A 14,862-nucleotide genomic window follows, 5' to 3' on the forward strand; every position below is an offset into this window, starting at 1 on the left:
AATCGCACCGAGACATGTCCCCAAACCAGTCACAACGAGCCTTAGGTTTGGCCGCCGCTTCCCAAATTATCTACCACAACTGGTCCCTCTGTCAATCACATTGCAAAAAAATCCTCTCTGCAACCACCATCACAAGAATTTTGCAGCATATGCACAGTGCGCGACAGACACATGCACAGCCGCCCACCAATCGCTCAACCGTGTAAAAATCAGGTTTGCGTCCATCTCTTAATAAGGCAGATATGGGACACAATCATGGGCAATAGGGTGGCTGTGAATGATGACTGATACATTACCCATCACTGCTGTAACATATGGATACAGGCAATAATATGCAGGGCCATTAGAGATGCTAGTGGTGTGGTTGAACAGTAACACAAAACATATGTAGCACATGTTGACATAATTACTTACATTCTCTATACAACATTTTGGACACTGCAGATCATACAGATCAGCTTTAATTACATGTTCCAGTGATGAGACAATGTTTGTTCTACCAAGAAAGTTCTAATCGAAGGATAAAAGGTCAGGATGGGGACCCTCATTGTCTAAGGTAGAGTTTTTTGGCCATGAACTCCAGTCAGAATTATTGGTTTCACCTTCTATTAGGTCTTCCTGGCTAAGACAGAGCCTCACCACTCTTTTATCAGGATAGTGAGAAGGTTCTCTGAGGTTTGTGTCTGACATCTCCTTGTGGATAAGGTCAGGTACTGAGAGAGAAAGCTCAGAATAGACCTCAGTTTGGTTCTCTATATGTTCAGAAACGTAAACCTCTGCTCTCCCATTGGGTAATGAATCTGGAGGATATTGGGAACTGTTTTCTTCTACAGCAGTTTCATCCGTGGTATCATTTGCTTCATCCAAGACGGTTTCGGGAGAAATGGCCTGCTTTTCTGGAGCCTGCTTTTCTGGACTACTCAATACAGGGTTGGGAGAAATCATCATATCTTGGGTGGTGGTAAGGGCTCGGGAGATGCGTTTCTTCACCACTGGTGGAGGAGGTTCAATACGGGGGAAACTATCAGTCTTTGACCTACAATAGAGAATATAAAATCGTTCATTATAAAAACTCATAAAATTGCATCAGCTTGGTATTAAAGCAATCCAATTACAATGTTTACCAACAGTTATACCACCCATGCAAAACAGTTTATTTGGCTTCCAGGAAGCGTAGAAAGCCAAGTCTTCTGAACAGCTTGAATATAATGGCTACTGGTTTCCACTAATACACTGATTTGATTTCATATGCTTGCTATTATGTTGCATTAGCTATAATGGGGTTATAACCTGGCAAAACACTGATTATTCCGAAGCATGACTAGATGCTTCATCTTTAAAATTTCGCAGAGACTAAGGTGTAGCAATAAGATTTAGTAGTGACTAAGGTGTAGCAGTAAGATTTAGCAGTAATTAATGGTGCTTCCACACGGTGCGATTATCTTATGCTACTTGGTATTTTTTTTGTTTTTTAGTTCAAATAGCATTGCGTGTAGTTCATATCGCACCGTGTGTATTGTCCCTTGTGATGTGATGCGTGCTTCCGTCTAGTCCATATTTCAAGGCTAAAATAGTTTGTGTAGGCAGGTATTTTCGTACTACACTGCACACAGTACATTGTAGTGTATTCAAAATCAGATGTAGTTGAAATAGCATGTAGTTCAAATAGCAAACCCCACTTAGGGCTCTATTTACTAAGCCTTGGATGGAGATAAAGTACCAGCCAATCACTGTCTAACTGCCATGTCACAGGCTGGGTTTGAAAAATGATAGTTAGGAGCTAACTAACTGACCCCCCCCAACACCCAATTCCACTAACTGTAGGTGTCCCCCAAGATTCTGTTCTTGGTCCTCTCCTTTTCTCTCTCTATAAGTCCTCTTTAGGTGAACTCCATTCTTTTGACTTCCAATATTATATCTATGCTGATGATACTCAAATCTACCTTTCCTCCGGGACATCTCCCACCACTCTACTAACTCGTATCTCCAACTGTCTCATTGCTATCTCTTCTCGGATGTCCCAGTGCTTTCTTAAACTTAACATGTCTAAGACTGAGCAGATCATCTTTCCAACCCTCTCACACAACCTCACCTCCCACAATTTCATTATCTATTGATGGCACAACTATCTCCTAAAGCCCCCAAGGGCACTGTCTTGGAGTAATCCTTACTTCTCCCTCTCCTTCAAACCACACTTACAGCACCTCTCACAAACCTGCTGTTTTAATCTCAAAAATATTTCCAGGATCAGACCCTTTCTGGCCCAGTATGCTACTTAGTGGATAAGGTCCACTCACTGGTCATCTCCACACTGGAGTACAGTAATCTCCTCCTGACTGGCATCCCTGACACAATCCTCTCTACACTCCAATCTATCCTCAATGCTTCAGCCCGGCTCATATTTCTCACCAAATGCACTACGTCCACCTCCCCTCTCCTACAAGCCCTTCACTGGCTTCCCTTCCCTTTCAGAATCCAATTCAAGCTTCTCACACTCACCTACAAAGCCCACACCCATTTACATTTCTGACCTTATCATCCTTTACACTCCCACCCTTCCTCTTCGCTCTGCAAATGCACGCCAACTGTCCTGCCTGATTACTTCCTCCCACTCCTACCTCCAAGATTTTTCACGTACTGCTCCCTCTCTCTGGAATTCTCTACCTCTCTCCCTCAGACTCACAACCTCTCTACATAACTTCAATGGGCTCTCACTACTTCACCAAACCCAGTCAAATCTCATCCTAACCCTCTGTTTCACGCTCTCTGTCTACCCCATCTGTGTCAACCCTGTCTGTCTGCCCCTTCCCTTTAGAATGTAAGCTCTCATAAGTAGGGCCCTCTTCTCTTATGTGCTTCCTTTTCTTACTTTAATAACCTTTGACTGCACCAAATTCTGCAGTTTTCTGCCACCCTGATACTTATTTCAGTGTCATCTGCTGATGTAGCTATGTTTATTTACCCTGTACTTGTCCTATATTGGGGTGCATTCAATTAATCCGACAAGTCGGAAAAACTGCATTTTCCGACTCTTCTAGGTCGAATCTGGATTTGACCTATTCAAGTCTGTTGCCATTTTTCCGACTTGTCGTAAAACACGTGGATCGGCGGATTAGCTGCGGATCCACGTATTTTGTCGAATTTGCTGGAGTTTCCGACAAGATTTTAGCCCGTTTTCGACAATGCCGATACGACTTTAAAAAAAGAAGTCGGATCGGCATTGTCGAAAACGGGCAAAAACCTGTCGGAAATGCCCGCAAATTGATTACTGATGTGCCGGATCCTCTCCGTCGGAGAAGATCAGACACTAATTGAATATTGCCCATTGTCTTCAACTGTTAGTCTCCATTTTCCTCTTTTGATCATTCGTTTATGTACTCTGTAATTGGGCACTGCGGAACCCTTGTTGCTCCATATAAACAGAGAATAATAATAATAAAGGAGATTTATGGTAGAATTACCATAGTTCAATCTCTTTCTGTGAGGTACACTGGGTTCCACAGAGAATATATTGGGGGTGTAGAGTTGGATCTTGATCCAGAGGCACCAACAGGCTTTGACTGTTCCCAGCATGCATTGCATGGCCTCCTCTATAACCCCGCCTCCGGACACTGGAGCTCAGTTTCGTTAACCAGTCCAATGCAGTAGCAGGTAAAAGAGAAGGCAGATTTTGGTCACATAGAACCACATTCTCACGACAGGAGAAGGGACTAGCGGCTAATGCCATACAAACCCAAAGAAGCTAAGTGCGTCAGGGTGGGCGCCCTGTGGAACCCAGTGTACCTCGCAGAAAGAGATTTAACTATGGTAAGTCTACCATAAATCTCCTTTTCTGCAGCGGGGTACACTGTATTCCACAGGGAATACATTGTGAATGTCCTAAAGCAGTTCCTCATAGGAGGGGACGCACCTTAGCAGGCACAAGAACCCGGTGTCCAAAAGAAGCATTCTGGGTGGCGGAAGTATCAAAGGCATAGAACCTAATGAACGTGTTCACTGAGGACCACGTAGCCGCCTTGCACAATTGTTCAGCGGACGCGACTCAGCGGGCCGCCCAAGAAGGTCCAACAGACTGAGCAGAATGGGCTTTGATAGCAGCAGGAGCTGGAAGACCAGGATGTGCATATTGCTTATGCAAACCATTCTAATCCATCAGGCCAAGGTTTGCTTATTCGCAGGCCAGCCACGTTTGTGAAAACCAAAAAGTACAAAAAGGGTATCGGACATCCTGAGAGAGGCAGTCCTCTCCACGTAAATACGTAGAGCCTGTACCACATCCAAAGACCGCTCTTTGGAGAACAGACCATAAGAGATAAATGCCAGAACCACAATCTCTTGGTTAAGATGGAAAGATGACACCACCTTAGGTAGATAACCCGGACGAGTTCTAAGAACTGCACGGTCACGGTGAAAAATCAGAAAGGGTGGATGACAGGACAAAGCGCCCAAGTCTGACACACTCCTAGCAGAGGCAATAGCTAGCAGAAACACGACCTTAAGCGTAATACATTTAAGGTCCACAGACTCAAGAGGTTCAAATGGAGACTCCTGTAGGGCATTCAAGACAACAGACAGATCCCATGGAGCCACAGGAGGGACATAGGGAGGCTGAATCCGTAAAACGCCCTGAGTGAAAGTATGAACGTCAGTAATAGACGCAATCTTTCTCTGAAACAACACAGACAAGGCAGAAATATGAACCTTGAGGGAGGCCAGACGAAGGCCTAGGTCTAGGCTTTGTTGCAGAAAAGCCAAAAGTCTGGAAGTTCTGAATTTGTATGCATCGTAATTCTTAGCAGCACATCAGGTGAAGTAAGAATTCCAGACCCTGTAATAAATTCGTGCAGAAGCCGGTTTGCGGGCCTTCAACATAGTTTGGATAACCGCCTCGGAGAATCCTTTGGCCCTCAGGAGTGAAGCTTCAAGAGCCACGCCGTCAAAGCCAGTCTGGCCAGGTCCGGGTAGACACAAGGGCCCTGAATGAGGAGGTCTGGGCGTTGAGGAAGTAGAAGAGGACGCTCGATCGACAGACCCTGCAGGTCTGAGAACCAATGCCGTCTGGGCCACGCTGGAGCGACTAGGAGTAGTATTCCTCCTTCTTGCTTGAACTTCCGTAGTACCCTGGGCAGGAGTGACACTGCAGGGAACGTGTATGGCAGCCGAAAGTTCCATGGAATTGCCAGTGCGTCCACGAACGCTGCTTGAGGATCCCTTGTCCTTGATCCGTAGACCAGAACCTTGCGATTGTGTCGAGACGCCATCAGGTCTACATCTGGTAGGTCCACTAGGAGTTGAAAGACATCCGGATAAAGACTCCACTCTCCGGCGTGAACGTCCTGACGATTGTGGAAATCCGCTTTCCAGTTGAGGACTCAGGGAATAAACACTGCCGACATTGCTGGCAGATGGCGTTCCGCCCCAACAAAGGATTATTGACACTTACATCATTGCCATGTGGCTTCGAGTGTCGCCTTGATGGTTTATGTATGCCACCGTAGTGGCGTTGTCTGATTGTACTTGAACAAGCCTGTTCTGTATCAGAGGCAGGGCAAGAGTCAAAGCATTGAACACTGCCCGCAATTCCAGAATGTTTATCGGGAAGAGAGATTCCTCCTTGGTCCACCGACCCTGGAGAGAGAGTTTCTCTAGCCCCGCGCCCCAACCCCGCAGACTGGCGTCCATAGTCAGTAGGACCCAGTTGAGGATCCAGAAGGGATGGCTCATGCTCAACTGTTGGTTCTGTAGCCACCAGCTCAGTGACAGACGAACCTCCGGAGTCAAGGAGATCATTTAAGACCTGATCCGATGAGGCAGGCCGTCCCACTTGGAAAGGATTAACTTCTGCAGAGGGCGGGAATGAAATTGAGCGAACTCTACCATGTCGAAATCTGACACTATGAGGCCTAGTACTTGCATCACCTAGTGCATCGACACTCTTGGGCGAGAGAGGAAATATCTGATCCCGTCCTGACGTTTCAGGACTTTCTCTGGAGACAAAAACAATCGTTGGCTGTGTGTCCAGTAGTGCCCCCAGGTGCACCATGCTCCGGAGCAGTGACAAGCGAGGACTTTTTCCAGTTGATGAGCCACCCGTGGGCTTGTAGGAATTGGACCGTCAGTTCCAGATGACTGAGGAGAACATCTTGGGAGTTCGCCAGGATCAGCAAGTCGTCCAGATACGGCAGGATCCTGATGTGTTTTGGGACTAGAAACAGGGTTTAATAGTATGCCCTGCCTCTCTGGGACAGAGGTACCGGCACTACCACTCCTGTGTCCATGAGGGATTGCACAACCAGGTGTAGAGCTTGTGCTTTCAACGGATCTGAAGGAATAACCGTTGTGCAGAACTGGCGAGGGGGACGTCTCTTGAAAGAGACAGTGTACCCGTGAGAGACAACTTCCCGCACCCAGGCGTCTGAAGTGGACCTTAACAAGACCTGGGCGATTTGCAGAAGCCGGCCTCCCACCCTGGGATCCCCCAAGGGGAGGCCCGACCAGTCACGCAGCAGGCTTGTCTTGTTTGGAAGCAGGCTGCTGGGCAGCCCAGGATTGTTTAGGTTTGGGCTTAGTGGTTTTGGAAGCACGAGCCTGTCTCGGGTACACCTGGCCCTTTGCTTTCCCTGGAGGTCAAAAGGAATGAAAAGTGGTACTCTTAGGCTTCGGTGCAGAAGGATTGGTACTTGGGAGATTCGCAATCTTAGCAGTCGTCAAGTCAGTCACAATCTTGTTCAGATCTTCCCCAAATAGGATGCCTCACTTAATAGGGAGCACCTCCAAGGTCTTTTTGGAGTCCAGGTCCACCTTCCAGGACCTCAACCACAGAATTCGGCGAGCCAGTATAGACGTAGTAGACGCCTTGGCCGCCATTACACCTGCCTCAGAGGACGCCTCCTCAATATAGTGGGAGACGGTGGTAATATGAGACAGATATTGTCTGGCAGTGTCAAAAATATCCTGAGGTAGCTCTTCCTCTAATGCCTGAACCCATGCTTCAATTCCTTTTGTGGCCCAGGAGGCTGCTATAGTAGGTCTATGTACAGCACCGGTAAGGGAGTAAATAGACTTCAGGCAAACCTCCACACGCTTATCCGTTGGTTCCTTCAGTGAAGTAACAGTGGTGACAGGCAAAGTAGATGACACCACAAGACGGACTTGTAGGTTCCTCGTCAGAAGCAACTATATCCATGTCTGACGGATCAGTATATTCCCCATCCTCAGAAGAATTATCTGAAATATTAGTGGATTGTGAGGAGGAAGCGGCCCGCTTAGATGACCCCTTGACCCCAGAGGGACGTGCGGTAGACTTTTGTCTCATCAAAGATTGATTTATCTGGGTATCTGGGTAGACAGTGTCCACCCAGGGCGAATTAACTACAGGGGCAATATGTGGCTGCAAAAGCACAGGAGGTCCCACAGGGAGCGTAATGACATGTAGAATACTTAAGTGACTGTAAAATCACAGCACTGATGAGGCAGGCGGATTTACAGAGGAACTTTGCCCAGCAGTCCCGGAGAGCAGATGCAGCTACTTGAGAAGAAGGCGCCTAAATCTCAGCCAGGTAATGAGGGAGAGAGAGAGAAGCAGCTCCAGGGAGGGAACACCAGCAGTAGATGGCACACGGAGCTGGGGGAGGGTATACAGGTCAGCGCCTTATCCCCTATGCTGGTCCTCACCACCGGGTACTGTGGAGCCTATTTAAAATGGATTTTACATAATCTGACCTGTGCTCCCTGCCCTGATGGCTATAGTGGGGTTCCTGTACTGACACAGTGTCCTGCTCTACAGGCACCAACTTACAAACTGAGCTCCAGTGTTCGGAGGCGGGGTTATAGAGGAGGCCATGCAATGCATCCTGGGAACAGTCAAAGCTTTAGCCTGTTGGTGCCTCTGGATCAAGATCCAACTCTACACCCACGATGTATTCCCTGTGGAACACAGTGTACCCCGCTGCAGAAATAACCATAAATAAGATCCTTCAACTCTGTTGAGTGGTTATGTATTTGGGAGGTCCTGGTGAGATATGGCACATTTATACAATTGCTTATGGATTTTTTTTTCCTACACTCTATTGGGTGGCGAACACTCTTGAGCGGGATCCGGCTTCACACATTCCCCCTGAAATGTTAATGCTAGTACCCTGCACCTAATCAGTGAGGAAGGCATATTTTAATTTTGAAAGAAAAAATTTAGACTACAGCTACTGTAATGTTACATCACCTATAAAAGTTTGCTAAAAATTAAAATATGCCCTCCTTACTGATTAGGTGTAGGGTGCTAGCGTGAACACTAAACATGTATGAAGTCAGAGATGGTAACAACTGATTTAGACTAAACCTAGGATTCTAAAGGGAGACCACTTCTCCATCTAACTATCCTGAGTATGGGAACCTGTAGCTTTTGCAAACACATTTTATGTACTGTTCTCTCTAACAAAAAACAACAACAATTACCACCTGCCTGGATGTATTCTTCAGCAACAAGTGTTAAATGTCCTTCAGTTTTATTAACAATTTGGAAACAAATCATTATCTCTAAAACAAAAACTTTCTGATAAAAGACTCACACTTCTTCCTCCCCATGACTGAATGTCCGCTCTTTATGGTATAGCACAGATGCTACAGTCTTGTTGACTTCTGTGAGACCAATGTCCCCTCGGTCAGTGTCTCTTCTACGTAAGAAATCATTCACCTTGGCTCCAACCACCTTTCCTAGGTTCTTCAAGTGCTGAGTGCTACCAGCCAAAATGCCAACCCCTGGCAGCTCTGTGTTGCTCTGAGCAGGCTTTGTCAGCTGAGTAAGTGAACAGCTTAATTGTTGCTTTGGCATCTGTGCTACACTGGAATTCTGGAACATGCTTTGGTCAACTGCAAAATAAAGTAGTAAGGACTGAATAAGAATGGAGAAAACCAAAACCAAACAGAGTTAAAATGATGTTGGTATGTACATTATTAAGCCTGCAGAAGGTACGCAGGTGTCAGATGGTTACACCATCACTTGGCACAGCTCAAGATACTGCGAGGACTAACAAGTTATACAAGTCTTCCTTGCGGCTTTTCAGCTCACATAATACGCATTTCTTAGACACGGTGCACAGTAATGAGATAGTGTAACCTACAGTCCCCGTCCACGCTCTATCCCTCCAGAGTTGTCACTAGTGAATATCCACTTATGTGAAAGGGACTTCCCACTGCGCATCAGAAGGCATCCTTCTGACATGGGAGGACAAAAATAAGATTTTACTTACCGGTAAATCTATTTCTCGTAGTCCGTAGTGGATGCTGGGGACTCCGTAAGGACCATGGGGAATAGACGGGCTCCGCAGGAGACAGGGCACTCTAAGAAAGAATTAGGACTACTGGTGTGCACTGGCTCCTCCCTCTATGTCCCTCCTCCAGACCTCAGTTAAGGAAACTGTGCCCGGAAGAGCCGACAGTACAAGGAAAGGATTTTGGAATCCAGGGTAAGACTCATACCAGCCACACCAATCACACCGTATAACTCGTGATAAACTTACCCAGTTAACAGTATGAACAACAACAGAGCATCAGACCAACCTGATGCAACCATAACATAACCCTTATGTAAGCAATAACTATATACAAGCATTGCAGAAGAAGTCCGCACTTGGGAGGGGCGCCCAGCATCCACTACGGACTACGAGAAATAGATTTACCGGTAAGTAAAATCTTATTTTCTCTAACGTCCTAGTGGATGCTGGGGACTCCGTAAGGACCATGGGGATTATACCAAAGCTCCCAAACGGGCGGGAGAGTGCGGATGACTCTGCAGCACCGAATGAGCAAACACAAGGTCCTCCTCAGCCAGGGTATCAAACTTGTAGAATTTAGCAAAAGTGTTTGAACCCGACCAAGTAGCTGCTCGGCAAAGCTGTAATGCCGAGATCCCTCGGGCAGCCGCCCAAGAAGAGCCCACCTTCCTTGTGGAATGGGCTTTTACTGATTTTGGAGGCGGCAATCCAACCGCAAAATGAGCCTGCTGAATCGTGTTACAGATCCAGCGAGCAATAGTTTGCTTTGAAGCAGGAGCACCCAGCTTGTTGGATGCATACAGGATAAACAACGACTCAGTTTTCCTGACTCCAGCCGTTCTGGCTACATAAACCTTAAAAGCCCTGACTACCTCTAGTAACTTGGCATCCTCCAAGTCACGAGTAGCCGCAGGCACCATAATAGGTTGGTTCAAATGAAAAGATGACACCACTTTTGGCAGAAAGTGCGGACGAGTCCGTAATTCTGCCCTGTCCATATGGAAAACCAGATAGGGGCTTTTATGTGACAAAGCCGCCAATTCTGACACACACCTAGCCAAAGCTAAGGCCAACAGCATGACCACCTTCCATGTGAGATATTTTAACTCCACGGTTTTAAGTGGCTCAAACCAGTGTGATTTCAGGAAACTCAACACCACGTTAAGATCCCAAGGTGGCACAAAAGGGGCTGAATATGCAGCACTCCCTTTACAAACGTCTGAACTTCAGGAAGAGAAGCCAGTTCCTTTTGAAAGAAAATGGATAGGGCTGAAATCTGGACCTCAATGGACCCCAATTTTAAGCCCAAAGTCACTCCCGACTGTAGGAAGTGAAGTTAACGGCCCAGCTGGAATTCCTCCGTAGGGGCATTCCCGGCCTCACACCAAGCAACATATTTTCGCCATATACGGTGATAATGCTTAGCCGTCACGTCCTTCCTAGCCTTTATTAGCGTAGGAATAACCTCATCCGGAATGCCTTTTTCTGCTAGGATCCGGCGTTCAACCGCCATGCCGTCAAACGCAGCCTCGGTAAGTCTTGGAACAGACAGGGCCCCTGTTGCAACAGATCCTGTCTGAGAGACAGAGGCCATGGGTCCTCTGTGAGCATTTCTTGCAATTCCGGATACCACGTCCTTCTTGGCCAAACCGGAACAATGAGTATTATTCTCACTCCTCTTTTTCTTACGATTCTCAGCACCCTGGGTATGAGAGGAAGAGGAGGAAATACATAAACCGACTGGAACACCCACGGTGTCACTAGTGCGTCCACAGCTATCGCCTGAGGGTCTCTTGACCTGGCGCAATACATTTGTAGCTTTTTGTTGAGGCGGGATGCCATCATGTCCACCTGTGGCAGTTGCCAACGACTTGTAATCTGTGTGAAGACTTCTTGATGAAGTCCCCACTCTCCCGGGTGGAGGTTGTGCCTGCTGAGGAAATCTGCTTCCCAGTTGTCAACTCCCGGAATGAACACTGCTAACACTGCTTTTACGTGATTCTCCGCCCCGCGAAGAATTCTGGTGGCTTCCGCCATCGCCACCCTGCTCCTTGTGCCGCCTTGGCGGTTTACATGAGCCACTGCGGTGATGTTGTCTTGGTAGCGAAGCAGAGGCTCTGCTTGACTTAGGGCGTTGTATATGGCCCTTAGTTCCAGGATATAGATGTGCAGACAAGCCTCCTGACTTGACCACAGACCCTGGAAATTTCTTCCCTGTGTGACTGCCCCCCACCCTCGGAGGCTTGCATCCGTGGTCACCAGGACCCAGTCCTGAATGCCGAACCTGCGACCCTCGATAAGGTGAGCATTCTGCAGCCACCACAGAAGAGACACCCTGGCCCTGGGGGATAGGGTGATCAGCCGCTGCATCTGAAGATGCGATCCGGACTGTCCAACAGATCCCACTGACAGGTCCTCGCATGGAACCTGCCGAAGGGAATGGCTTCGTATGACGCCACCATCTTTCCCAGGACTCGCGTGCATTGATGCACCGACACCCGTTTTGGTTTTAAGAGGCCTCTGACCAGAGTCACGAGCTCCTGAGCCTTCTCCGCAGGGAGAAAAACCTTCTTCTGGTCTGTGTCTAGTATCATGCCCACGAAGGGCAGACGCGTCGTAGGAATCAGCTGCGACTTTGTAATATTCAGAACCCAGCCGTGCTGTTGCAACACCTCCCGAGAGTGTGCTACGCTGATCAGCAACTGCTCTCTGGACCTCGCCTTTATGAGGAGATCGTCCAAGTAAGGGATAATTGTAACTCCTTGCTTTCGCAGAAGCATCATCATTTCTGCCATTACCTTGGTAAATATTCTCGGTGCCGTGGACAGACCAAACGGCAACGTCTGGAATGGGTAATGACAATCCTGTACCACAAATCTGAGGTACGCCTGATGAGGTGGATAAATGGGGACATGAAGGTATGCATCCTTTATGTCCCGAGACACCATATAATCCCCCCCTTCCAGGCTTGCGATGACCGCTCTGAGCGATTCCATCTTGAACTTGAACCTTTTCAGGTATATGTTCAGGAATTTTAAATTCAATATGGGTCAGACCGAACCATCCGGTTTCGGTACTACAAACATGGTCGAATAATAACCCTTTCCCTGTTGAAGGAGGGGAACCTTGACCACCACCTGCTGAAGATACAATTTGTGAATTGCAGTTAACACTGTTTCCCTCTCGTGGGGGGAAGCCGGCAGGGCCGTCGGTGAGGGGGCATCTTCTCAAAGTCCAGCTTGCATCCCTGAGACACAATATCTATTGCCCAGGCACCTAACAGGGAGTGAACCCACTTGTGGCTGAACTTACGCAGGCGTGCCCCCACCGGGCCTAGCTCCGCCTGTGGAGCCCCAGCGACATGCGGTGGATCTTTGTAGAGGTCGGGGAGGACTTCTGTTCCTGGGACCTAGCTGTGTTGTGCAGCTTCTTTCCTCTGCCCCCGCCTCTGGCAAGAAAGGACGCACCTCGGACTTTCTTGTTTCTTTGTTCTAAAGGCTGCATTTGATAATGTCGCGTTTTCCTAGGCTGTGCAAGAATATAAGGCAAAACAACAGAATTACCAGCTATAGCTGTGGAGACCAGGTCCGAGAACCCTTCTCCACACAATCCTCAGCCTTCCATATGCCTCTTAAGTCGGCATCATCTGTCCATTGCATATTCTACAGGACACGTCAAGCAGAAATCGACATAGCTTTGTCTCTAGGACCCAGTATACTCATGTCTCTTTGGGCATGTTTTATATATATATATATATATATATATATATATATATATCTATCCCTTAAGACAGCATCTTTAATATATATATATATATCTCTATATACACATACCTACATACTAGGGTCTCAATCTCTGCTGATAAGGTACCTGTCCACTCTGCCCCAGCGCTATAAACCCATGCCGACACAATCGCCGGTCTGAGTAGTGTACCAGAATGTGCACGCTATCTGCAGGATCCCTGAGAATAGCTGTTACGACAGGTTACCTTTTGGGCAAACGTGACACCCTAGGGGAAGATTCCCATCGTATCCTGGCCCTAGTGGGGAAAGGATACTGCCTGAGAATTCTTTGTGGGAAACTGCAGTCTCTTGTCTGGAGATTCCCGCTCTTTTTCCTCATGAGAGGAGGGAAATTTACCTCAGCTTTCTTCCCCTTAAACATGTGTACCCTTGTGTCAGGGACAGATGAGTCATCAGTGATATGCAAATCATCTTTTATTACAATAATCATATATTGAATACTTTTCTGTCATTTTGGCTGTAACTTTGCATTATCGTAGTCGACACTGGAGTCAATCTCCGTGTCGACGTCGGTGTTTATTATTTTGGATAGTGAGTATTGAGAGACTCTGAAGGTCTCTGCGACAGAGGGACAGACATGGGTAGATTTCCTATCGGTTCTCTAATCTTTTGTGCAATAAATTCACCTCAGCACTTAATTACACATATCCAACAGGTGTCGGCGTTGTCGACGGAGACACCCTCACACACATATTTGCTCTATCTCCTCCTTAGGGGAGCCTTTTACCTCAGACATGTCGACACACATACCGACACCACACACACAGGGGATGCTCTATTTGAAGACAGTTCCCCCACAAGGCCCTTTGGAGAGACAGAGAGAGAGTATGCCAGCACACACCCCAGCGCTATATGACCCAGGAATCACACAGTAACGTAGTGTTAACCCAGTAGCTGCTGTATATATTGTTTTTACGCCAAATTTATGTGCCCCCCCCTCTCTTTTCACCCTCTTCTATCGTGCTTCTGCAGGGGAGAGCCTGGGGAGCTTCCTCTCAGCGGAGCTGTGGAGAGAAAATGGCGCTGGTGAGTGCTGAGGAAGAAGCCCCGCCCCCTCAGCGGCGGGCTTCTGTCCAGCGATTTTGTGTAAAATAATGGCGGCGGCTCATGCATATATACAGTGCCCAGCTGTATATATGCTCTATTTTGCCAGGAGGTACTCAATTGCTGCCCAGGGCGCCCCCCCCCCCCCTGCGCCCTGCACCCTACAGTGACCGGAGTGTGTGGGTTAGTGTGGGAGCAATGGCGCACAGCTGCAGTGCTGTGCGCTACCTCATATGAAGACAAGAGTCTTCTGCCGCCGATTTTGATGTCTTCTTGCTTCACTCGCCGGCTTCTGTCTTCTGGCTCTGCGAGGGGGACGGCGGCGTGGCTCTGGGAACGGACGACCAAGGTTGAGTTCCTGTGTTCGATCCCTCTGGAGCTAATGGTGTCCAGTAGCCTAAGAAGCGCAACCTATCCGCAGTTAGTAGGTTTGCTTCTCTCCCCTCAGTCCCACGTAGCAGAGAGTCTGTTGCCAGCAGATCTCTCTGAAAATAAAAAATCCTAATAAAATACTTTCTTATTAGCAAGCTCAGGAGAGCTCACTAAAGTGCACCCAGCTCTGACCAGGCACAGATTCTAACTGAGGTCTGGAGGAGGGACAGTGCACACCAGTAGTCCTAATTCTTTCTTAGAGTGCCCTGTCTCCTGCGGAGCCCGTCTATTCCCCATGGTCCTTACGGAGTCCCCAGCATCCACTAGGACGTTAGAGAAATGTGCAATGTACTTTGCACCATAAAGATATAAAT

The 14,862-nt window shown here is 47.7% G+C and overlaps 1 protein-coding gene across 2 annotated transcripts in view; it reads right to left on the minus strand.

Moving 5' to 3' along the window:
• Nucleotides 1-445: 445 nt before the first annotated feature.
• NOS1AP (nitric oxide synthase 1 adaptor protein) overlaps nt 446-14,862 on the minus strand; it is a 334,948-nt gene continuing 320,531 nt past the window's right edge. For both annotated transcript variants that reach the window (XM_063940038.1, XM_063940037.1), the window contains exons 11-12: nt 8,565-8,865; nt 446-1,036 (exon numbers count right to left, since the gene is read on the minus strand). In XM_063940038.1, the coding sequence (XP_063796108.1) occupies nt 511-1,036; nt 8,565-8,865 (827 nt within the window). In that variant the 3' untranslated portion in view covers nt 446-510. The remainder of the gene's footprint in view (nt 1,037-8,564; nt 8,866-14,862) is intronic.

This window comes from Pseudophryne corroboree, chromosome 9 (assembly GCF_028390025.1).
Source record: "Pseudophryne corroboree isolate aPseCor3 chromosome 9, aPseCor3.hap2, whole genome shotgun sequence".
Taxonomy (NCBI): domain Eukaryota; kingdom Metazoa; phylum Chordata; class Amphibia; order Anura; family Myobatrachidae; genus Pseudophryne; species Pseudophryne corroboree.